This window comes from Leptonychotes weddellii, chromosome 8, assembly GCF_054177405.1.
Source record: "Leptonychotes weddellii isolate Sample4059 chromosome 8, ASM5417740v2, whole genome shotgun sequence".
NCBI classification, from domain to species: domain Eukaryota; kingdom Metazoa; phylum Chordata; class Mammalia; order Carnivora; family Phocidae; genus Leptonychotes; species Leptonychotes weddellii.
This window is the reverse complement of record NC_138376.1, coordinates 61703247-61727094: the sequence shown is the minus strand read 5'-3', so window position 1 is coordinate 61727094 and position 23848 is coordinate 61703247. Positions and strand designations below refer to the sequence as shown.

Here is a 23848-nt window from a genome sequence, read left to right as displayed (position 1 = left end):
CGATGGACTCTGAAAAACAAACTGAGGGTTCTAGAGGGGAGGGGGGGTGGGAGGATGGGTTAGCCTGGTGGTGGGTATTGAGGAGGGCACATTCTGCATGGAGCACTGGGTGTTATGCACAAACAATGAATCATGGAACACTTCATCTAAAACTAATGATGTAATGTATGGGGATTAACATAAGAATAAAAAAAAATTATAAACAGATTTTTTTCCAAAAAAAAAAAAAGATGTGCATATTTATGGAAAATTCAAGATATTTATTGAAGACAATTTACAGGGCATCCCATATTTTACATATTTCACTTTCAAACAAGTAAAGGATATACGAATCTGGAATATTCTCTATTTGCTTCCTGGACAGAAATCTCACGTTCCAAGTGTTTCCACTAAAAACCGGGCACCAGGCAACAATGAAAACAACTCAGGGTACTTACCTTGGGCTCCTCAATCTGGAGGGTAATCACAAATTCGATTTTTGGCGGCAGCGCCTCCCTTGTGCCTTCCAAATATCGCTTTATATTCGTCAGGACATTTACATCTTCAAGTTTTACTTCTCCTTGGTTAGGAAACATAGAAAACAGCATTTCCATCTCTAGCAGCTGAAGCTGCAGGCATTCTTTCATTGAAGAAGACATGTTGCCTCGAAATCCACCTGCCAGGAAAACTGGAAAGGCCCAGGGGCACTAGGTTTGTTAATTTCAGCGGTGTCCAGAGAAATTTCCCGAAGGTCCCTTTCCGTGGAAGCAGTTTTGCAGGAACGCTACGCACCGACAGCTAGGGGCACAAACCGGGACACTTAAACTCTTTCTTCGCTTTATCTCCCAACCCACAAATTTAGTATGCACAATATCCCTCAAGACACCTCGTTAAAATTCAGATTCCCAGTCCGTGATCTCCCCACCCCCAGCCCCGCTTCCGATTTAAATCCGGGAATCTGGACTTTCAACAGGTGTTCCAAATTATTCCGTTGCAGGTGGTTGGCAAACACCTGCAGATGCTCTGCAAGCCTGAATTCTGGGAAAGGCAAGGAGCCCAGCTTGCAATCCCACTAGGGTCTCGGGCTTGGGCGGAGCTGCGCCCTGTGGCGAGGAAAGCCCGCAGTCCGGCGAGGCTGTGGTCGCATCCCTTGGCTCCGGGGTCTTGAGGGCCCCGCCGCCCGCAACGCCAGTGGCGGCTCCTCGGCCCCAGCGCCAAGGACCCCTCCCGAGCGGGCCTTTACGGCTCAACCGGGAGCCACATCACCCCGGGATGGCATCCTGATAGCTCCGGACGATTTGGGTCCATCTGGCCTGTGTGTGGAGGGGCCCAGGCTAACGGGGAGTCTTACAGGTACATTAATAAAATGATGTTTAGTGCAAGCTGGTGCGGAGAGATGGGGTGTGAGTAGCGGCTCGAGAAGGCTCCCGGAGTCAAAGTTTGGGGAGATGAACCTCGAGGATCTAGAAGGGGATGCGGGAAAAGGGGAGATGGCCGAGGCCACCTTGTCAGAGGCCCCAAATCAGGGTTGGTACCCCCCATCTGGGATCATTAGGAACCCTGGCTTCCCAGGAACGCAAGACTGCCACCCTCTGAGACCCAAATTTGGAGGCGGGGACTGCGTTTTTGCCGGTGGCAGTACTCTGATGGCCCACGACCCTAGGCCCCAACCCCCGGGCCACCGCGGGGGGCCTCACCCTTCCCGGTCATTCAAAGGAAACAGCCCCAAGCCCTCTCAGAACCGGGATCCGCAGTTCTGCAGGCGCGAGCTGCGCATGATCCGCAAGGAGGCGAGGCGGGGCCAGCGGATCCTCCCCCCTCCGTGATTGGCTGGGGGGCGTGGCGATGGGCCGGAAGTCACGCAGCGCCACGTCTGCAGGTTCGGAGAGCTTCAGTCAGGCAGGAGGAGCCGCCGCGGGGTAGCTGCGCTGTGAGGTGGAGGTGAGGGGTAATCTCCGGCGGAGGTGAGTGGGGCCCTTAGGCTTGGCGACGGGAATGGGACTCTCCAGTCCGTAGGGGTTCGGCCTACCGATGGGCTGCGGGTAGGCTAGCGGACTGACCCACGGACCGCGAGCGGAACACACCCGCCCCTGCGCCTTCAGAGCGGGCCCGAGGGTCTCATGCTGGGTGTTCTGGTCCAGAGGCCTGGAGCGGGGGGTGGTGGCTCAGGGTTGAGAGCCGGGAAACGTGCGGCCATTTGGGGCCTGGAAAGAAAGCGGAACAAGCAAGCGGTTGATAATTGAATGGAGGGAAGGGGGATGCTCTCAACTTTTTTAGAGTGGTCACTGTCTGGGCTTGTAAGCTTTGAATAAAAGCGTTCGCCCACTCATTGAACGTAGGTTTAGGACCGAAAACGCTTTGAAGGGTGGAAGCATTTTTCCTTTTTTAAAAGATTTTCTGGATTTAACACCACTGGTTTACGCCCTTATGAATAATCATGATATATTACCGAATGGTCAGTTTTTAACAAAGTGTATTCATGCTTGTGAAAGAGATTTGATCACTTTGGACCAAACTAAATTAGCTTGCTGAATACCAGTTTTTTCTAGCTGGACAAAAGCAAAAATTTTTCACCATTTCCTTTAACTTTTGTTCATTGAAGCAATGAAAGAAAATGAAGAAAACAAGATAGGACTGCTGCTCATCTCTGGGCTAATTGGGAATGGGACTGACCCAAGAATTGAATAAACAGTACATACAACTGAGGTTGGAAACCCCAAGTTCCACTTAAAATTGGAGTATCCCAGAGAAGGAAGTACTAGTGGGCTAGGGGCCCAGTTACAGGTAAAAAGATGTTACTTTCAGAGCTTAATTTAGAAGGGTGTCCTGATCCTCCCTTATGAAAATAGAAAAATCCACTGCAAGATATATTAGGAGGTCTGGGCGGTCTTAGAGAGGAGGCTGTTCTCCTTTGCTTTTCCTTTGGGTGTATGTCTCTGTGGTGTGGGAGGAATAACAAAAGAACCAACAGATTTCCCAGATATTTTGGATATGTAGTCCCAGTCCATCTGACAGTATGACCTTAGGCCCCAGTCTGTCACCAGCTACCCATGTAAATTTAGGTTATTTAACTGAGGCCCAAGCTTAAGTTTTTCCATTTGTGAAATGAGGTAATCTTTGATTGTGTAGCAGTCTGTGAATCTATGTGTGGAATCTTCATTTTAGTTGAGAGTGGACCATTTTAAGTTCACCCTGTGTTCAGGAATAGCCCTGGAGCCAAAATGAGAGATGAGTTGGGGTAATCTGCCATCTGCCCTGGAGTGGATGATGCAAGTTGGGCAGGATCTTGTAGGTAATGCCTACCACCAGGACTTATTGTACCATTCTTTTCTTTTCTTTTCTTTTTTAAAGATTTTATTTATTTATTTGACAGAGAGAGACACAGCGAGAGAGGGAACACAAGCAGGGGGAGTGGGAGAGGGAGAAGGCTTCCCGCCGAGCAGGGAGCCTGATGCGGGGCTCGATCCCAGGGCTCTGGGATCATGACCTGAGCCGAAGGCAGATGCTTAACGACTGAGCCACCCAGGCGCCCCTGTACCATTCTTTTCTTTCTCAAACATTCTTTGTTGGGGTTCAGAACGAGGCAGACCTGTTAGTTTAAGGTGGCAGTTTTTGAAGCAAATGGTCCTTGAAAGATTTCTTATGCTTGAAAAATATTCCTTAATTTTGTAGACATGGATTTAGATGCTATTAGAGAATACTCAGCATTACATGCCAAACCCAATGGACTCGTTCTTCAATATGGGACCGCTGGCTTTCGAACGAAAGCAGAACATCTTGATCATGTCATGTTTCGCATGGGATTATTAGCTGTCCTGAGGTCAAAACAGACAAAGTCTACAATAGGAGTCATGGTAACGGCATCACACAATCCTGAGGTAATGCCTTTAGTGCTCTTATAAAGCAAACCTTTATTTACAAGAACACATCTTAGTGTCTGAGCAGTTTGACCCCAAGTACAAATTCTAATTCTAGGAATGTGCCTACTCGGTATGTGCCTTTGGATTTGAAATGACTTTTTCTTAAAGATTAATTTATTTTAGAGAGAGACTAGAGAGTGCATGTGAGGGAAGGGGCAGAGGGAGAGGGAGAATCCCAAGCAGACTGATCACTGAATGTGGAGCCAGACACCAGGCTGGATCCCACAAGCCTGAGACTACACACAACCCGAGCTGAAATCAAGAGTCAGACACTTAACTGACTGAGCCACCCAGGCGCCCCTGAAATGGCTTTTTCTTGATGAGTGGTTATTTAGCTCATGACTGTAGAGGGTGTGGAGAGAATGAAATTGAGAGTCATTTCTTGGACTGTGTCCATATTAGAGAAATAACAGAATGTCCTTCCAAGTTAGTTGTATTGAGACAGAATAAGTAACAAAAAGTATTACTTGTGTTAATTTGGTAGAGATTAGAGAGATTGGAGCCAAGGTGGGGAGAAGGGCAAACATTTGAAAAGATTTAGTGCATTTTGAAAATTTTTTAGACTTGTTTTCTTTTCTTTTTTATTTTAAAGATTTTATTCATTTGAGAGAGAGAGAGCACACAAGCGAGAGAGCACAAGCAGGGGGAGCAGCAGAGGGAGAGGGAGAAGCAGACTCTGCACTGAGCAGGGAGCCCGATGTGGGCCTTGATCTCAGGACCCTGAGATCGTGACCTGAGCCGAAGGCAGCCACTTAACTGACTGAACCACCCAGCCACCCCTAGACCCGTTTTCTGTAGTTAGGGAATATTAGGGAAGAGTTTCCTGTTCTGAATGAACAGCCAAACAGGTGGCTCCAGATATACAAAAGTGAGCTTTGGGCAGATTATTGATGAGGCCTGATGATTCTAGTGTTTTGAGAATTACTTCTTTTTTTTAAAGATATATTTATTTATTTTAGAGCGAGAGAGTGTGCGAGCCAGGGAGAGGCAGAGAGAGGGGGAGAGAGACTCTCAGGCAGACTCCCTGCTGAGCGCAGGGCCTGATGTGGGGCTTGATCCTGATCCTATGACCCTGACATCATGACCTGAGCCAAAACCAAGAGTTGGACTCTCAACCAACTGAGCCACCCAGGCGCCCCCAATTTTTTTAAGCAAAGTATTCTTTTTGACGCAGTTTAACTGTTTTATTATGTATTGCCTATAGCTCACTAATATGTGGTTTGAATAACATGCCTCTGTTTGATTGCAAGAGCGTGAGACTTTTGCCTTTGTAGCTAAATTAGCAGCAAGTTAAAGCTGTGTAAGTCTGTGAAGGATTATAACCTCCTCTTCCCCCCACACAAGAGGACATAGCTTGTCCAGCTTGTAAATGTGGATCATTATAAATGTGTAAGTGTCTGAATGTCTAAATCACCACAATTAATGACTTGTGGGCTGAAGCCTATATTTATTGCTAGTTCTAGAAGTACTTCTTAAAACAATACTGAACTGTTTCCTTCAGTTGACATTCACTCTGAACTACACTTTATTTCTTCCCCAAAATTTGAGCAGAACAGAATTGGGAGTCAGTTTTCAGCTTTTGTCACCCGCTGGTTGATATATTGGCCAGTATGTTCTTAAAGAGTCCAGAGTCATAGTGAGGAGGATCTCTCGGTGCCTTCATTCTACTCCATTTGTGCCCTGGTCATGTAATTGATGGTGAATGCACAGATGACAGCCTTTTTAAAAAACTAGTGTAGCATAGTGGCTGGTGGGTTTAAGAGTCATGTAGACTTGATGTTTTAATACCAGCACTGACACTGTGTGAACATAAGCAGATTACTTGCTATGAATCTGTTTTTTTTCAAAGTAAGATTGGAATAAAAATAGGATTATTAGTAGGATTGATGTTTGTTATGAGGATTTATATAAAACACCTAGTCCAGTGCCTGGCATTCCATACGGTCACAGGTAAAGCCACTCAGCCATCAGTGTCTTTTTTAGGGGAAAACAGCTTGAGTTTACTTCCTCAACTCACCCTTGTGAATATGCACAGATGGCTTATTGTTCGCTTTTCTTTTAAGGAAGACAATGGGGTAAAGTTGGTTGATCCTTTGGGTGAAATGTTGGCACCGTCCTGGGAGGAACATGCTACCTGTTTGGCAAATGCTGAGGAACACGAGATGCCGAGAATGTTGATGGACATCAGTGTGAAAGCAGCCGTGAATCTGCAACAAGATGCCTTCGTAGTGATTGGTAGAGATACCAGGTGACCATCAGAGTTACTGGTGAAAGCAGCTTTGGGAACTGGACCTAAACGATTGCATTAGTTTTAGTACCCATGATAAATTGAAAAAATTAAGTGGAACTAAGAGGCTCCTCCACCTACCTGGCCTTTTTATTTTTGATAGGATGGAGGAGGTAATCCGCTCCTGCATCTTAGGTTTTGGAGTCCGAACCCCAACTCTAACACTGTATGACTGGGTAGGTTACTTAATCTTTGGAGCTTCCATATGCCCACCTATAAAATGTTGATATTAAAGCCCAACTCAGGGCTTTTGTGAGGATTACATGAGATAATGTATGCAAAATACCTATTTCCTGACCCGAGAGAAGTACTTAACATATGTCTCCCACCCCTTTACTTCTGTAGATTTACTGTTTTCTTCTATAAAGTAAGAACATGTGATTGTAATTCAATATTTATAGAGATTTACCTCATAATCTACATTATTGTTGGTTCATATATTTATATTATTTTCCCATGCTGGAGTTCACGGGAAAACATTAACAATATATTATTTCACATACAGTAATTCCCCCTGCCCCTTATCTGCAGGGGATACATTCCAAGACCCCCAGTGGATGCCTGAAACCATGGATAGTACTGAACTCTCTATATACCATGTTTTTCTCTATACATACATAATTATGATAAAGATTAATTTTTAAAGATTTTACTTATTTATTTGAGAGAGAGAGCACGAATGGGGGGAGGAGCAGGGGGCAGGGAGAGACAGAAGCCCAGGCAGACTCTGCGCCCAGCGCTGAGCCTAAAGTGGGGCTTGATCTCAGGACCCCGAGATCATGACCTGAGCCAAAATCAAGAGTTCAGATGCTTAACATTGAGCCACCCAGGTGCCCCTATGATAAAGATTAATATATAAGTTAAACACAGTAGATCAACAATAAATAATAATAAAGTGGAACAATTGTAACAACATACTATAATAAAGTTATGTGAATGTAGTCTCTCTCTCAAAATATCTTACTGTACTGTACTCCTTCTCTTTCTTGTGATGATGTGAGATGATAAAATACCTGTGTGAGAGAGGATATGAGGTGAATGTAGGCATTGTGATGTAGTGTTAGGCTCCTGTTGACCTGACAGTATGTCAGAAGGTGGATCATCTGCTTCTGGACTACAGTTGACCTCAGGTAACTGAAACCATGGCCAGCGAAACAGTGGACAAGAGGGGGGGCTACTTGTCATATTTGGCAGCTTTTGCCTTCCTTTACAAAAAGATATTATTGTAAAATGTTAGATTAAAAGTGTACTTTGAAACAGAAGCATTCTCTTTACTGTAAGATTTCATTTTAGCCAGAGATTCTTTCTAAAGGAAATTTCTAGTCATAGTCTTAATGATAGGACATTAGGATAATGGTGTTTTATCCTTAATGTGTTACCAGAGAGACTTCTAAATACCATTGATTGTGGATTTATAAGTATCAGAAGTAGCCTAGTGACTTATGTTCTGAAACAAATTATTATCCTACAGTAAAGCCATCCCACATGTAATTGCCTCTTACCAATTAACTAGTTTAAATGATATAAAACATCATTTTCTACAAGGCAGTTATAATGATCTACTTTATTTTCAGATAGATAATTTGTTCTGACTTTTTCAAATGAAAAATAGGTTCTGTATCCTTGGTGGTTTAATACCCAGTACTGCATTATGCAAAGTGTTTGCATTCAGTATTTATTGCTACTATTTTTAGGTAGTGTATATGTTGTTACAGTCAAACTTGAAAAGGTTTTTGGGTATGATGTAGTTAGTGTATTTTTATATTTATTTTCTAAATTCATTTAAAAGCCAAACTCTTTCCAAGAAATGTATTGTGAAAGGCTGCTGGAAAATGCTTATACTCTACCTCTTATTTCTGCAGAGTTTTCAGACTTTACAGGTTTCAGTTCAAATACAGTGAACCTATTATCCTGGAATTTGTAGCATTTGCTTTCAGAACTAGCAACTCTTGGTTTCAGAATGGGATGTGTTATTTTCTTCCTTTTCTTTTCTAGGCCTAGCAGCAAGAAACTTTCACAGTCTGTAATAGATGGTGTGACTGTTTTAGAAGGTCAATTCCATGGTATGTAGCTATCCTGAGTTGTAAATTAAACTTTAAAAAACTTAAATAACTTTTGGGGCGCCTGGGTGGCTCAGTCAGTTAAGCGGCTGCCTTTGGCTCAGGTCATGATCCCAGGGTCCTGGAACCGAGCCCCACATCAGGCTCCCTGCTCCGCGGGAAGCCTGCTTCTCCCTCTGCCACTCCCCCTGCTTGTGTTCCCTCTCTCGCTGTGTCTCTCTGTGTCAAATAAATAAAATCTTTAAAAAAATAAAATAAAATAAATAAATAAATTAGCAGTCCTTAAAATGTTTTAAAAAAAAAAACTTAAATAACTTTTAAGAAAGTTGTAAAAATAGTACCATTTATTTTAAAAGAGTTTGAAAGTACAGATAAAATAACTTTTTTAAAAATGAACGGGGCACCTGGGTGGCTCAGTCAGTTAAGCGTCAGACTCTTGTTTTCAGCTCAGGCCAGGATCTCATGGGTCCTGGGATAGAGCCGCTTACTGGGCTCCACACTCAGTGAGGAGTCTGTTTAAAGATTCTCTTCCTCTGCCCTTCCCCCCATTTGCACGAGCATATGCTCTCTCTACCTCTTTCTCTCTCAAATAAATCTTTTTTTTTTTTTTTAAGGTTTTATTTATTTATTTGACAGAGAGAGACACAGAGAGGGAACACAAGCAGGGGGAGTGGGAGAGGGAGAAGCAGGCTTCCGGCTGAGCAGGGAGCCCGATGCGGGGCTCGATCCCAGGACCCTGGGATCATGACCTGAGCCGAAGGCAGATACTTAACGACTGAGCCACCCAGGCGCCCCCATCAAACATTTTTGACTGCCTTCTATACACAACCCTCCAGGGAGTCTATTTCATGCCGCTCACAACTTAAAGTAAGAAACCCATTTTGTATCATGATGTGTGTATATGTACTTGTGTGTGTAACTGACACAAAAGTATCAGTAAATAATACCCACACTGCATGACGTGCATTCATCTGTTTTATTAAAAAAAAAATGCAGAAATGCTGGTTGTGTCTTACTAAGTGGATTCCATGATTCCTGACGGGCTCAGGTCTGCAATTTGTAAGCACTAGTCTGAGAGGTCTCCATTTAGGTGATCTGCCCTTACTCCAGCTTCACCTGGCTTAAAACTATTGTTTATACTATTCTCAGAATGCTTCACCTTTTGCACGGTCATTCTAGCTCTAGAACCATCACTGTTCTAATGTTTTAATCTAGAAAAATATGAGAGTAATTTTTTTTTTTTGTGGACCTTTCTGTCATTTCTCTCTTCAGCTTAGCGTACTTGAGGAAATGAAAGGTTAATGTAGCCACAGCATAGAGAGAATGGGGGAAGCTAGTAGATAAGGTTAGGGAAGTAAACATGAGCCATATCATCCCGAGGTTGTAGTAAAGATTTGGGTTTTATTTCAAATGCACAGGAGCTCCATGGAAGGGTTTTATACATGGAAGTATGATCACATATCCATTTTAAGTCAGTCACTCTGGGTTTTCAGTCTGACTTTTGTGTAGAGAGGAAGTTTGTAAGGAAAAGAGACGGTATAGCAGTTCATGCAAGAGTGATGATAGCGAGAGAAGTGGAGAAGTTTAAAATTAGTAGTGACTTCAAAGGATTTTGTGATACATGATGAGGCTAGAGCTGTGAAGAATGGCTTCTAGGTTTCTGGGTTGATCGGTGGAACAGATGAGTAACTATATAATAGTTATTTTTTATTAAGTAAAAATTTATTGAGTAAATGTTTATTTGCTAATGTTGATATTGGTCACAAAATCCTTTTGTTCCGTCCTTGAGTAAGTCTTTTGGAATATTGTTTTCCTCTCCTTATACACCTCCATTAAACTAGGGTAAGTGCTTATCCACTTTGAGCTCCTCCCTCTCCTTCGATCCGATCCTTGTATCAGAGCCATGGTTGCCTTCATAACATACCATTTCCGCTGGATACCTGCAGGGCTCAGTAGCTTAAATGACTTTTAACTCTTGTGCTTGACTTTGAAGACCTCTGATGGATTTAGTTACAGAATATTGGATATTGGTCATCTCTGCTATTTCTCCTGTTTCTTGTTCTTGCTTTTGGTGCTTTTCTTGTGTGGTTTGCTATTTTTGACTATAAGCTGTTTATTTTTCTTGGGAAATTATTTGTGGGACATTTTTGAGGTTTATGGTGAAGGCCTATTTCTGTGGCAGAGTTTGGTTATTGCTTTTGCTGGGTGCCTGGGGGTGCTACCTGACGGGTGGATGACAAGTTTCTTGATGGAGTTCTTCTGGACCCCTGTGGTTATGTGATTTGGGCTAGAAATCCAGGGGAGGCCTGTGCTTCTGGTGACAGCTCTTCAGGGATGGGTTATCTCCTGCTCTTCTTGATGTCAAGACAAATCTCCTAGGAGTGGGCACTTGGAGCTAATTCACTTCTGACTCAGCCTTGCACTGAAGAATAGTTCTTTGAGGCTTCAGCTTCATGAGGGGCTGGTCTTCTACTGGGTTTCCTTCCCATCTTAAGTCAGCAAGGACTTTTTTTGCACCAAAAGCAGTAGGTTAATTTCTGCTGTAGAGGAATGCCCTCAAAGCCAAACTGGCTTCCCAGAGCTCAAATTTTGGAGTTCTCTCTTCACAGAGGTTTTGGCCTTAGTCCTCTGTAACTTGTTGGCACAGCAATGCTTTTTTAAAAGTGATTTTTCTTTTATCTAGCATTTTTGGTTGTTTTCAGGAGTACGGTTCATCTGAATTAAATAGTTGGCAGTGTTGTTGGAAATAGAACTGTTATTATTTTTCTATATTCTCTTTTTATGTTACCTATCCATATTAAATGTGTGCTTTTTTCTAACACTACCAAACAATTAACTTAATTCTCTGACATTATCTACCTAGAGGTAGGGTCAGATCCCACAGGTAAAGGGCTCAGTGCCATGTCTCCTCCCCTCCCCCCATTTCAGAATCCAGTCACCTGAGCTTCTGACGACCCCCTCCTTGGTTTGATTAATGTGCTAAAGTGCTCACAGAACTCAGAGAAACATTTTACTTACCAGATTACTGGTTTATGATAAAGGATAGAACTCAGGAGCAGCCAGCGGGAAGAGCTGCACAGGGCAAGGTATGCAGGAAGGGGCATGGAGCTCCCATGCTGTCTGGGCAGCCACTCTCCCCAGTCTGCACACATTTACCAACCCAAACCCCATCCTTTTGGGTTTTTATGGAGGCTTCATTACATAGGCACGATCAATTAAGTGATTGGCCATTGCTATTTGAACACAGTCTCTAGTCCTTTTCTCTCCCTGGAGTGGCAGGGGGCCCAGGAATAAGAGAGGAGAGGTCTGAAAGTTTCAACTCTTTAATCACATGGTTGGTTTCCCTGGCAACCAACCTGGCCCTATCCTAGCGTGCTCTAGGAGCTTTCCTTGTCATCTCATTAGCATAACAAAAGACAATTCCTTGCTCTCATCGCTTAGAAATTCTAAGGGTTAGAAGCCCTGCCAGGAATGGAGACAAAGACCAAATCTCTATTTCTTATTATAAATCACAACATCATAATGTAACAGTTGTAATGATTTCAGTGGATATTTATGCATGTTTCTGAATAGTTTGGAAGTTAGCATTTTAGTTTTCTGAGATGTCTTTTTTTAAGGAAGATCTGTCAAATTCGTATGGTATGAATCCATTTAAACTTTTTTTTGTTTATTAAGGAATGTGACAAATTGCGTTTTGTATTTCTCTGACAGATTACGGCTTGTTAACAACGCCCCAGCTACACTACATGGTGTACTGTCGAAATACCAGCGGCCAATATGGAAAGGCAACCATAGAAGGTTACTATGAGAAACTCTCTAAGGCCTTTATGGAGCTTACCAAACAGGTGAAAAGCTCTTGAACACGGTTAGAGTTTAAGCAAATGAGTAACATCAGTTGAATAATTTATCTTAATTAGGTAGTTTGTCACTCCTCCTTTTTCCAAAAATGCGGTGTATTTCCTTTTTCTTTCTAGGGCTCCACAAGGTTTGACCCTTGTATCTTGCTAAATATCTGTTGGCATTTACTTGGCAAGGCACGTAGTACATTCTGAGATAATTGGGAGAGAAAACATGGGGTTCTTGTGGTTTCCTATTCATTCAGATGAATTTTCTCATAGGGTTAATGTTAGGTGCTATTGGCGTGATGCTTGAAGTGTCTACTGCTGAGAAAGATTTTCTCCTGAGTAGATTAGCGTCTTAAACCTGGTTGAGATTTGGGGGGTATAATTAATTTGACCAACAGATATTGAATGCATGTTGTTAACCAAAACAAAGCCCTTGTTCTCATAGAATTTATATTCTGAAGGGAGGATGGGCCAGAGAGGAGACTGACAAGGAAAAACCTAGACATGCCCAGGGGTGTTATATGCTGTGAAGAGAATGACAGGCGTCATTCTGCTCATCCGTCTATATACTTATTCCCACATTTGAATGCCTGTCATGTAATATAGGCTGTAGTATTATTTTGAAGGGACCCTGCTTAACTGAGGCTAAATTTTGACAAAGCTCCATTTCCATAAGTTATTCAATCAGTGAAACTGTTCTAGTGTCAGTGTTCAAAAAAACAAGTTTTTAAAGGTTTTTAAATTTTACTTCGGTTTTCTACAATTTTCACCTGAATGTGTGTACCCTTTTGTTTCCCAGGTTAAAATAGATGAGTTAACTGAAACAATGGAAGCTGTTTACATATGCCTATATTTGCTTTATGCTTCACTCTTTTATACCTTGACATTTTTCTCCCATGTGTGTTTTCCTTTGAAGGCTTTCTGCAGTGGAGATGAATATAGATCACTTAAGGTGGACTGCGCAAACGGCATAGGGGCCCTGAAGCTGAGAGAAATGGAACACTACATTTCCCAGGGTCTGGCAGTTCAGCTGTTTAATGATGGAACCAAAGGGAAACTCAACCATTTATGTGGGGCTGACTTTGTGAAAAGTCATCAGAAGCCTCCACAGGGTATGTAGACAATTTGTTTTTAGAGCTCTTTGAAACCAGTCTTATTTCCAGACAGAGTGGCCGAGTTGAGTCATGCAGCTAGTCCTGGCGCTACTGCTTGAGACATCTGGGCATCTCACTTGTCAGTGCCATTTAGAACATGGTCTACTCTTCTGCCGTAAGTCACACGACTCCTACCGTGTGGGGGTGGGGGGAAGCAAAATCAGAAATTGGTGTTTTAGGGCTGTGAATCTCGAACGGTAGCGTGCATGAGAATCACCTGGAGGGCTTGTTAGCACAGATTCCTGGGTCTACTCTAGAGTTTCTGATTCTGTAGGTCTGGGGTAGGATTTAGGTATGATAAGAACTTGCATTTCTCAAGTACCCAGCCTTCCTTAATGGTGCTGGTCTCCTGGGACCACACTTTGAGAATCATTGATCTAAAGGACAGCAATAGTAAGTAGCATTTTTCACCTTATCTGAATTAGACATACTATGGAAAGGGAATGCAACTCTGCTTAATTATAATTGTCTGCAAAAATCACTATTTTCTACGGTTGGTATATTAGGAGGAAAACTTCTATAGACTGTAGTTGTACTAAGAGGTGTTCTATATTTAACTGCATTACAGATACTAAATTGTTAGCGGGTGGGCCACGCTTGGCTTGCAGATGTGTTTTGTTTGGTCTGCTGTGTGTGTGTAATTGTTGCCATTTAAAAACTCCGTGATTTTACTTAAATATTAGAAACTCTGGCTTCTTTTTACCAAAATCAGAAAATGTCCCTTCTCACATGGCAGTAATCAGCTGCTGTGGAGTGGCTCCTGCCCACTTCAGACAGGACATGCATTCTGCAGAACTCCACAGACCTCATCCAGTCACCTCTCTCATTTATATGGTCCTGCCTCACTGTAGTAAGCATTTAAATTTTTAGTTGAATCAACCAGTTTGAACTCCTTTTTATTGAATTGCTTGTTTTGACCTTTACTGACAGTTTGGTTCTGTCCATTCACTAAATGTTGAGCTCTTCCTCTCCCTTGCTGTAGGCACTGGTAAGGAGAACAAAGGCAAGAGAAAGGTAGCTAAAATTAATCTCTTTACAACTTGTAGCCCACTAATACCTGAGACATGCAGAGTGTGACATACCTCAAGGAACTTATGGCTGCCTTCATGTTGATGTTCTAAAAGCAACCTTATCTTGACAATAACCAGACCTCCAAGGTCCTGTAAACCTCACTTTCAGCATGGAGAAATTCCTTAGAAACTTATCTCTAATCACTCCCCTTCTCAAACTTAAAAGTATATAATCAGTCACTCCTCACAATCACAGCGCAGCTCTTTCTGGTATGGGTCCTGTCCCCTGCTATAATAAAAGCACATTTTTGTACTTTAAAATGTCTCAAGAATTCTTTCTTGACTCGTGCACTGGCGGCCCCACATCCCAGAGCTACCGTATGAACAAAAGCATAGGCCCTCTCACTTTCCTGAAGCTTGTGTTATGCCCCTTAGTCAACCTTATGTTCATATTCCTCACGGAAGTCTCATGTTGGATTTCTCCACCCGCTGCTGTCATGGCTAAGGAACAGCAGAATTTTCTAATAAGTTTGACATGACAATTGCTGAGGTTTTGATAGCTTTATGCAAATTACACAAACCATATTTCTCTCACAGTTTATAATTCTTCGCTCTTAGTTACCAATGTTTCTTGTTACTGATGGTGTGAACAAATAAAAATCATTTCTATTAGAATTAAAGCACATACCTCATCTATTGCTGATTATTATTATTTTTTTAAAGATTTTATTTATTTGAGAGAGAGAGTGACAGAGATAGCGAAAGAGATCACAAGCGGGGAGGAGAGGGAGAAGCAGGCTCCCGCTGAGCAGGGAGCCCGATGCGGGGTTCGATCCCAGGACCCTGGGATCATGACCTGAACTGAAGGCAGACACTTAACCAACTGAGCCACCCAGGCGCCCCTATTGCTGATTACTTTTTATATGTAAAGGACATCATAGTACTAGGTCAGTTGCATTCACAAGTATCTGTAGCTTTCAAAAAACTATATGGGAACCTGTCTTGCCAAACCAACTGGCTTATAAAACAGAATTTTATTTTAATATTATATCAAGTTTCAGCATAGAATTATTTTCCAGTTAGCTGTGAAAGAATTTACCCTGTAAAAACAACCAATAAACCTTTATACTATTTAAAGATTAAGACATTGGCTTTTATTTGGAAGGATAATTTTTTAAGTACCACAAGGCCAGTTATGATCATACTTTAGTGAAATATTTTTCCTGTGTAACTAATGTAAGAGAAAAACTTTTATATGGAGGTGTATTCCCATTTCTATGACTGAAATGCATTTTAAAATTCTGTCTGCTAGGAATGGAAATGAAGTCTAATGAGAGATGCTGTTCCTTTGATGGAGATGCAGACAGAATTGTTTATTACTACCTTGATGTAGATGGTCACTTTCATCTCATAGATGGAGACAAGATAGCAACACTAATTAGCAGTTTCCTTAAAGAGCTCCTGTTGGAGGTATGGTGGGGTTATCGACTGCCCTTTAAAACAAGACTTACTGGTGACTAACAGGCATTTGAATGTCCCAGAGGCACTATTCTTACAGAGTTCCTTACCTTTGTGGCCAGAAAATACAAGAAGATACGGTAATTTTAGTCATTTCAACATGGGGCAGTTGGAACCTGAAGGTAGTACTCTTTTCTTCCTTATACTGGCAGAGTTTGTGATTTGAAGCTTTATGAAGTTGTGGTTTCTTCATAACTGACACTTTAATGAGAATTCCCATTATCAGTCCCAAAGCCTCAAGTTTAAACAGAAAATCTCATCCTCTGAGAGCTGTATTTACTGTGTTATAATATGCTTAATAATGTGAGAGGTGTATTCTGTTTTGCTCTTTTGGAAATCCTAGGCCAGCTATACATATAGAACGTAATGAGAAGTAATTATTATAATATTGGGAAAGATATACTTTGAGAATTCAGTTAAATACTTTTTAATGCTCAAAAGTATTTTAGCTTTTTTTTCTGGCATTCATGTAAATTTTCACTTTAGGCATTTATTGCATAAACTAAGACACAGCTGACCTCGGCGATGATTTTGTCATCCTTTAGAACTCTCATTATATGTTTGCTTTTGTAGTTAGTGTCATTACTTTTGATGGCCAGGCAATTATCATTATTTTTATCTAGATTGGAGAAAGTTTGAATATTGGTGTTGTACAAACTGCGTATGCAAATGGAAGTTCAACACGATATCTTGAAGAAGTTATGAAGGTATTGAACCATTTCAATTTTCTGGTAGCTTCTTAATATATTCTAAGATATTTCTGTGAGGAAAACAATGCCCTCATATAAGTGAATAGGTTGTAATACATGAAACTGAGCTGTTACCCATTTAAGGGTAAGTAGAAATCAAAAATAGGAAAAAAATATTGTCCCTGATGTGAAAAGAGAGATTCTCCCCCCTCTCTTTTTTTAGAGCATTTCTTTTAGAAAACTTATAAATTCTTTCTCTGCCTTCTTTATAATGAATGTAAATCTTTTTAAAGGCTAAGCAAGTTTTATAGCTCGGGAATGTTTTCCATAAGGGTCTGGAGTCCCCTCATTGAAATGTGAACTTAAGGGAACATAGCACCCCTGTCTCCCAGGCTCCTGAGAGTTTCTGTTAGTTAGAGCTTGGAGCCAGCCACTTATCTGCTTGTTATAGAGATATGAGAGGTTTTATTATTCTTTTGGTAAGGACTAAACACTGCCACCACAGTTATCAGGCACATTTAAGACAAAGTGTGTGACAAATGGTCCTGTGAAGTCTTCTTGAGAAGTGGGCCTATTCAGTAGGCATAGGGACTATTGCTTTGGGGTTTCACAGTGGGGGAGACAGACTGGGCTCAACTCCTAATACAACAAGGAAAAGTGGAGATTTTGGAGCCAAGGAGCAAGGGTGGAGGGGGTTGGCAGATGGAAAATTACTGAGTAGTCATCAGGGGTCAGGGAGGATTCTGGCTAAATCTACCTGAACTCCTGAACTACCTGAAGGCTGCGTGATTAGATATTACCTGGGAGATGGTACAGCGTGAGGACTTTGATCAGTTGTCGAAGGTAGGACATTCTTGCTGAGGTTGGACTCTGGGAGACGCGCCCATGGATGGGACCTGTTCAGGCTCACAGGGCAAGTTTGGTCTGAGGATGGAATTTGTTACTAGTTTTGTATCTTATTATTTCCCCCAACATCCCCCAGATGACTGACCATCCTCTATACCACATCACCTGCTCTAAGAGTGAGTTAGAGGGTCCATGGCCAAAATTAGATCTTTGTCTTTCTCTTTTTCTCACTAGCTAGTGTATTGTTTTCCAACTTTTGTGTATCCCTTTTCAGATTGCTGCATTTTACTAGTTTTTGTTGCCTTTTCATTCTTTTTTAAGCAAGAATGGCAAAGTCAAATTCTTGTAGAATAGGTGAGGTGAATAAGTACAGCAGGGGTGTAAGGACTAGGAACAGTGCCCACCAGGCCCACTGCTGTCTCCTTTAGTCAGATTCTTCAAGAGAAGCTGAAAATCTGAATTTTTATGTGAACCTCCTACTTTTTTAGTCTTGGCAATTGATGCAAAATTCCAAAGAAATAGGTAGGCAAAATAAAACACATCAGGAGGCTGCTAGTTTGTGACCTAAGTATAAGGTTGCAGTAAACACACTCGGCACTCCATCTGGCCCAGTGGCCTGCTGTTCATGAGGATTATTCTCAGTACTTGGGTTATCGTTTTAGTATTTTCTCATGTTCTGTTGTAGGTAAGATACCCTGTTTAAGAAACTGAATACACTAGAAACTGTTAATCATCAACCCATTCTCCTAGGGGTGGATGAAGTATTTTGAGCTCTAGCCTTTCCTGAGGTCTTTTAAATCCAGTCAGATGCTGATCTGACTTGATCTTCGTCTCCTCTCTAGTTTTGCCGCTCTCAGTCTTAACCACTCTTCTCGTTCAGATCTCTCCAAGACTTGGGCTGCCCAGTGTTGCTAGTCTTACCACTATAATTTATTAATGGGATTAGTCCTAGAAACCTCCTAACCCATCTCTTTGACCCTTCTAAAGCAGGGGATAGCAAACGGGCCTGTGCACCAAATCCAGTCTGCCACGTGTTTATGGTTTTATTGGAACACAACCATGCTCATTTGTTGCCGTATCAGCTGTGGTTGCTTTTACACTAGTGGCAGAAGTGAGCCATTGTGATATGATCTCTATCGTATGGTCTGTACAGCCTAAAATATTTATCATCTGGCCTTTTGTAGTAAAAGCTTGCAGACCCCTACTGTAAGCCGTTCTCCACACTGTAGCTAACTGAGCTTTCTACAATTTGATCATGTCACTCCCCCACTTGGAATCTTTCATTATCTCATCAGGGGACACTCTCTCTCTCTCTCTCTCTCTCTCTCGCTTTTTCCTTGGCTGTGGGCTTCTGTAGTGCCTTCTCTCCCCCATACTGATACCACTTTGTATTTTAATTGCTTGTCTTCCTCACTAGCTAGTTCCAGGAGGTTTGTTCCCTATTGTGTCCTTGGGAGAGTAGGTACATAATAAATATCTGCCCATTGAATAACTGCTGTTATGTCTCTTTAAATATATGGTATAGGTGCCTGTCTATTGTACTAAAACTGGTGTAAAACATTTGCACCACAAGGCTCAAGAGTTTGACATTGGAGTTTATTTTGAAGCAAATGGGCATGGCACGGTAAGTTCTTTTAATCAGCTACAACCGGCTTTAGCTGGACGTTTTTTAATGATGGGAGTTCTGTATCTGGATGGTAATAGGTTATAGCCCCCTTTGTTGAAATGATCGGTATGATGGTAGAATAAGATCATTTGGTTAACGTACTGTATTCTTATGTGTTGTGAAACTGGTTGTCTTTTAGATTGATCATGATCTTGGAGTATGAAGAGATGATTCTCAGTTTCTTAAAAAAATATACAGTTCTTTTTTTACAAGCAGATCATCTATATATTGTTTAAAATCTTTTCTTTGAGCGGGCCACAGGTGGTACAAGGAAAGTTCAGTAGCTGTGGTGAATTGAAGTGTTGGAACGCTTGAGAATTAAGTTATGAACAACTAGAAATGAATGAATGTAATTAGCAATAAGCATATAAAATTTTTAGGGGGCTTTCTATAGGTAGAATGTTTAAAAAGTTTGAGATATAGTTCACATACCTTAAAATTCACCATTTTGAAGTATATTATGTGGCTTTCAGTATCTTCATAAGGTTGATTTTTTTTTTTTAACATTTTTATATCTCACCTCATTTCATAAATGGATTGGAGGTGACCAACAAAATTAATTCTGAGCTGGCTTCTAGAGGCCTTGAACGCAAGAAAAATAAGTTCTTAGGAAATGCAGTTAAAATATAACTTCAGTAATCTAATTAATGCAGAGATTGATAAATGATTTTGAAGGGCAGATAGTAAATATTCTAGTCTTTGGGCCGTAAGGTCGCTGTTGCTGGTGTAGGGTGAGTGAGTGGGTATGGCCGTGTTCCGACAAAAACTGACCAGTGTATTTTAGTTTACCAACAAACATCTATTTCATCAAGTGCTGACTGTAGTATTGAGCCTTGGAAGGCACTAAAATCATGGGCAAAGAATTTTAAAATGACAGGAATCCTGAGGAACATGATGTATATAATATCCATGGTACTATTTGCCATAATGTGATAAATACGTTGAACCTCTTTCTACTTTTACCTAGCTTATATCCTTAAAATTTTTAGGATAAGAAAACTGCACTGCTTATGTTGAATTATATATTCTTCCAAGTAAAATGGACACAGATAGGCTTCAAGAATCTGGTTGCACAGGACAGATGGAGCTGGCCGAGGGGCAGACATAATGAATTCATCATGTACTTTGCCTCTGCCAGGGTGGTACTTTCTTTGCAATCTTAGCTTTTGATAACCAGTTTCAAAATTTATAAATGAATCCTTCCTCCCCCCGTAATATCTTTTGGGTTCTGATTTGATCTTAATTTCATTCATTCGAAGGCTGCTATTATCTTTCCCCTCAGTTTTTCCAGATTCACTGTGAGTTTCAAAAGTGGTTTAGCTAGGATGCCTGGGGCATGGATAGTGGTTTGTGACTTTGTGTTTTATGCTTTCATTACAGGTACTGTTTAGTAAAGCTGCTGAAACAAAGATAAAACTAGCAAAAGAATTAGAAGATAAGAAAAGGGAAGCTGCTAAGATGCTTGAAAATGTTATTGACTTGTTTAACCAGGTCAGAGCTGGTGGGGTGGCAGGCTCTTGGTTACTTTTACGTTATTCAGAAGGTAGAATAGTATGTGGGGGGAAAGGGGAGAGGGAGAAGCGACTCCCAGGGAGCAGGGAGCCCGATCCCAGGACCCTGAGATCATGACCTGAGCCAAAGTCAGATGCTTAACTGACTGAGCCACCCAGGCGCGCCTGAATAAAACATTAAAGTAGAAAAGTCCTGGCAGCCTCCTTGCCACAGTGGTATGTATATACAATTGAGATTTACACTGAAATGCAGTGATAGAACATTGATGTGTTTCCTTCGCCCTACGTTTTATGATGAAAATTTTTAAGTATAATGAGTTGCTTCCACCTAGAGGCAAGATTCAGCTATTGAGTCTATATATATATATATGTGTTGCATCGTTGAGATTGGGAGTCTACAATATGGCAGTGGAAGAGCAAGCAAAGAGTGGGACCAGAAAAAGCGATGGAACTAATATTTGAGTATCTTGCACATACGAGGCACTTGACATACCTCGTTGTGTAATCCTTGTAATACCACAGGGAGGGGGGTTATTATAATTCCCATTTCATAAATGAAAAAACAAAGGGCTCGGAGCTACTAAGTGAAGAGTAGGGATCTAACTTCAGGTGTGTCTTACACCACTTTACCATGCATGATGCCTTCCATTTTCATGGTAATAAAATCTCAAAAGGGATCTAGTTATAAAGGAAAATTTAATTTTAATTAATGCTGGAACCTTAAGAGTTAGCCAGTCTTATATATGTAATGAGGAAGATTAGAGGCAAGTTTCCCAAGAGCTAGTTTCAGTGTTCTTTAATTCATTATGGTCTTCCATTCCCTTTTTATTTCTCCATCCACTCCAGTTTAATAATCCCGTGTGGGGCTGGGAGGAAGCACAGGATCCTGTGATTGGTTTTCTAAGACAGAGCATTCTTATCCAAGCTTTGCTGGCGTTAAAGTACTTTCTTCCATTGTGTCTTGTAGGCAGCTGGTGATGCTATTTCTGACATGCTGGTGATTGAGGCAATCTTGATTCTGAAGGGCCTGACTGTACAGCAGTGGGATGCTCTTTATACGGATCTCCCAAACAGACAGCTCAAAGTTAAGGTGGGAGCGAGATTTTAAAATTACTTCTTTTCTGAAAATTAAAATGTATTATCTCCAATCTCTATATGAAAGTAGTTCCTTTGTGTCATATTTCATTATGTACATATATTGCATAGAAAATGCCTTATATCATCTGTGTTTTGTCACATCTTAAAAATTATGGCATAACCATTCAATTGTTTGAGAAGTATTCACTTTACAAACTTTAAAGAAAAGGTGATACATATTATTATTTATAATGAAGATTTTTATTATGGAAAATTTAAAACACAGAAGTGTGGGGAGAACAAAATAATGAAACCCCCACGTGCTCAGCTTCAACAGATTTCAACTATTGTCCTTCACCATTCTCCATATCCCCCATGTAATTGTGAAGCAATCCTGATAGCCTATCATTTCGAGTGAAAATATTTCCTTTGCATGATTATTGGTTCATACAGTACTTTCCTGGGGCTAGATGCTGCAAAGTAGGAGAGAATTTTTTTTAAAGGCATTTCATATAAATGTTAATTGGTATCTATACAGATGTACGCCATTGTACAGAAAGATAATTAGAGGTAGTAAGGCCCAAGTTCACACAAATGGCTACTGATTGTTCAGATTAGTTTTTGGCATATTTAGGCAATTTTTATCATGACCCTCTTACATAACTGCCACTTTCCACTTTATAGAAATACTTAGGGTTATTTGATCAGTGATTTAAGGCCTACAGTACTTACTGGCCATTATTTTAGTGGTAACTATAAGACTGTGGAAATAGTATCTCTTTTTTGCTTGAGGTAATTCTTTAGATAAAAGAAGCTGTATAACTGAAATTAACCTTGATTTTGTCAGAAATAAAAATCGTAAAAATTTTTTTTTAAAGATTTTCGAGTGCGAGCTCGTGAGTGGGTGGAGAGAGAGAATCTCAAGCGAACTCCACGCAGAGCGTGACGTGGGGCTGGATCTCACAACCCTGAGATCATGACCTGAGCTGAGACCAAGAGTCATAGGTGCCCCATGAAATTTTAATGCAGTTGCATTCTGTGCGTATTCTGGTTACCTTACTGTCTGACAGTGTTGCACTTGGGGGTACAATAAGCTGAAATGTAGGTCTTACTATTAAAATGAAATGGCCACAGTCTTTTGGTAGGAATTGTGTTGAAGAGGAAGGAAGTGTCATAGTGACAAATACAAAATGTTTTGCATAGGTTGCAGACAGGCAAGTTATTAGCACCACTGATGCTGAAAGACAAGTAGTTACACCTCCGGGACTACAGGAGGCCATCAATGACCTGGTGAAGAAGTACAAGCTTTCCCGAGCTTTTGTCCGGCCTTCTGGTACGGAAGATATAGTCCGAGTATATGCAGAAGCGGACTCGCAGGTAAGCTGGGGCAGTGCTATTGAAAAAATGTGCAGTGAGAGTCTGACAACATGGGTAGTGGGGTGGTGGCAGGAGAGAAAAACTATTTTAATAGTGTTGCAGTCTCACTGATAATTAAGGGTTTAATGTCTGAGATTTGTTTATGCAGATTTTTAGGTTCATATTAATACTACAAAATTATTTTCATCAGTAGTTGAACAAAATTAGATGCACTTAGTTTATTTCCCCAAATATTTTTCTTTTGATTTACTCCAGACTTCCTGAAACTGCCCTGTTTCTAGCATTTCTAGCTATGGCATGAATAACTAATAGAGAGTGGCCTGAAGTGGATTATCCTTTTTTCCCCTCCTTTAAAAACATAATCCTGCTGCTTTATGAAAACAACCAGCTTTGAGATCCGTGTTTAAATTAACCGGGTACCATCAGCCATGCTGATTGAAATTCATCTTTGTCTCTGGACTTTGAGAGAGAGACAGTGTGCACAAGTGGGCGGGGGGGGGAGCAGAGGGTGAGGGACAAGCAGATTCCACACAGAGCTGGATGTGGGCCTCGATCTCAGGACCCCAAGATCATGACCTGAGTGGAAACCAAGAGTCCGTTGCTCAACTGACTGAGCCACCCAGGCACCCCTTTATCTCTGGACAAGACCTCATGGTCTGGATTTTTAAAATTTGCCCTCTTCACACACCGTCATCTTAAACCCTTGATAACAGGCAGTCAGAAGGAGGCATTTTATTAGGGAGCTGGTAGCTTTTTGGCAGAAGCTTAGGCCGTCCCAGAATATAGTGAATAAAAATCCCTGGTGGACGGGGAGAGGCCATCTGGGACCTGAATGGTTACTTACTCTTAGGCCAGTTGTGGCCTTGCTTTTAAAGGAGTGGGTTTTATTGAATTATTCAGAGTTTGGGA

At 41.3% G+C, this 23848-nt stretch overlaps 2 protein-coding genes across 7 annotated transcripts in view; one reads left to right on the top strand and one right to left on the bottom strand.

The window, feature by feature from the left end:
- RWDD2A (RWD domain containing 2A) overlaps nt 1-1753 on the bottom strand; it is a 6443-nt gene extending 4690 nt beyond the window's left edge. Inside the window, exons 1-2 of one of the 4 annotated variants that reach the window (XM_006733806.3) lie at nt 1677-1753; nt 438-777 (exon numbers count right to left, since the gene is read on the bottom strand). In XM_006733806.3, the coding sequence (XP_006733869.1) occupies nt 438-638 (201 nt within the window). In that variant the 5' untranslated portion in view covers nt 639-777; nt 1677-1753. Of the gene's footprint in view, nt 1-437; nt 1443-1676 lie in introns of all 4 variants that reach the window. The other 3 variants (XM_006733807.3, XM_031028687.2, XM_031028686.2) reach the window with 3 other exon arrangements.
- The window catches only part of PGM3 (phosphoglucomutase 3), a 71093-nt gene that overhangs the window by 46585 nt on the left and 660 nt on the right, over nt 1-23848 (top strand). Inside the window, exons 1-13 of one of the 3 annotated variants that reach the window (XM_031028692.2) lie at nt 1860-1943; nt 2582-2763; nt 3652-3857; nt 5963-6147; nt 8182-8249; nt 11958-12091; nt 13008-13203; nt 15568-15725; nt 16397-16480; nt 18834-18932; nt 20355-20465; nt 21453-21575; nt 22766-22939. In XM_031028692.2, coding sequence (XP_030884552.1) covers nt 3654-3857; nt 5963-6147; nt 8182-8249; nt 11958-12091; nt 13008-13203; nt 15568-15725; nt 16397-16480; nt 18834-18932; nt 20355-20465; nt 21453-21575; nt 22766-22939 — 1536 coding nt within the window. In that variant the 5' untranslated portion in view covers nt 1860-1943; nt 2582-2763; nt 3652-3653. Of the gene's footprint in view, nt 1-1826; nt 1944-2581; nt 2764-3651; nt 3858-5962; nt 6148-8181; nt 8250-11957; nt 12092-13007; nt 13204-15567; nt 15726-16396; nt 16481-18833; nt 18933-20354; nt 20466-21452; nt 21576-22765; nt 22940-23848 lie in introns of those variants that run through there. The other 2 variants (XM_006733808.3, XM_081828596.1) reach the window with 2 other exon arrangements.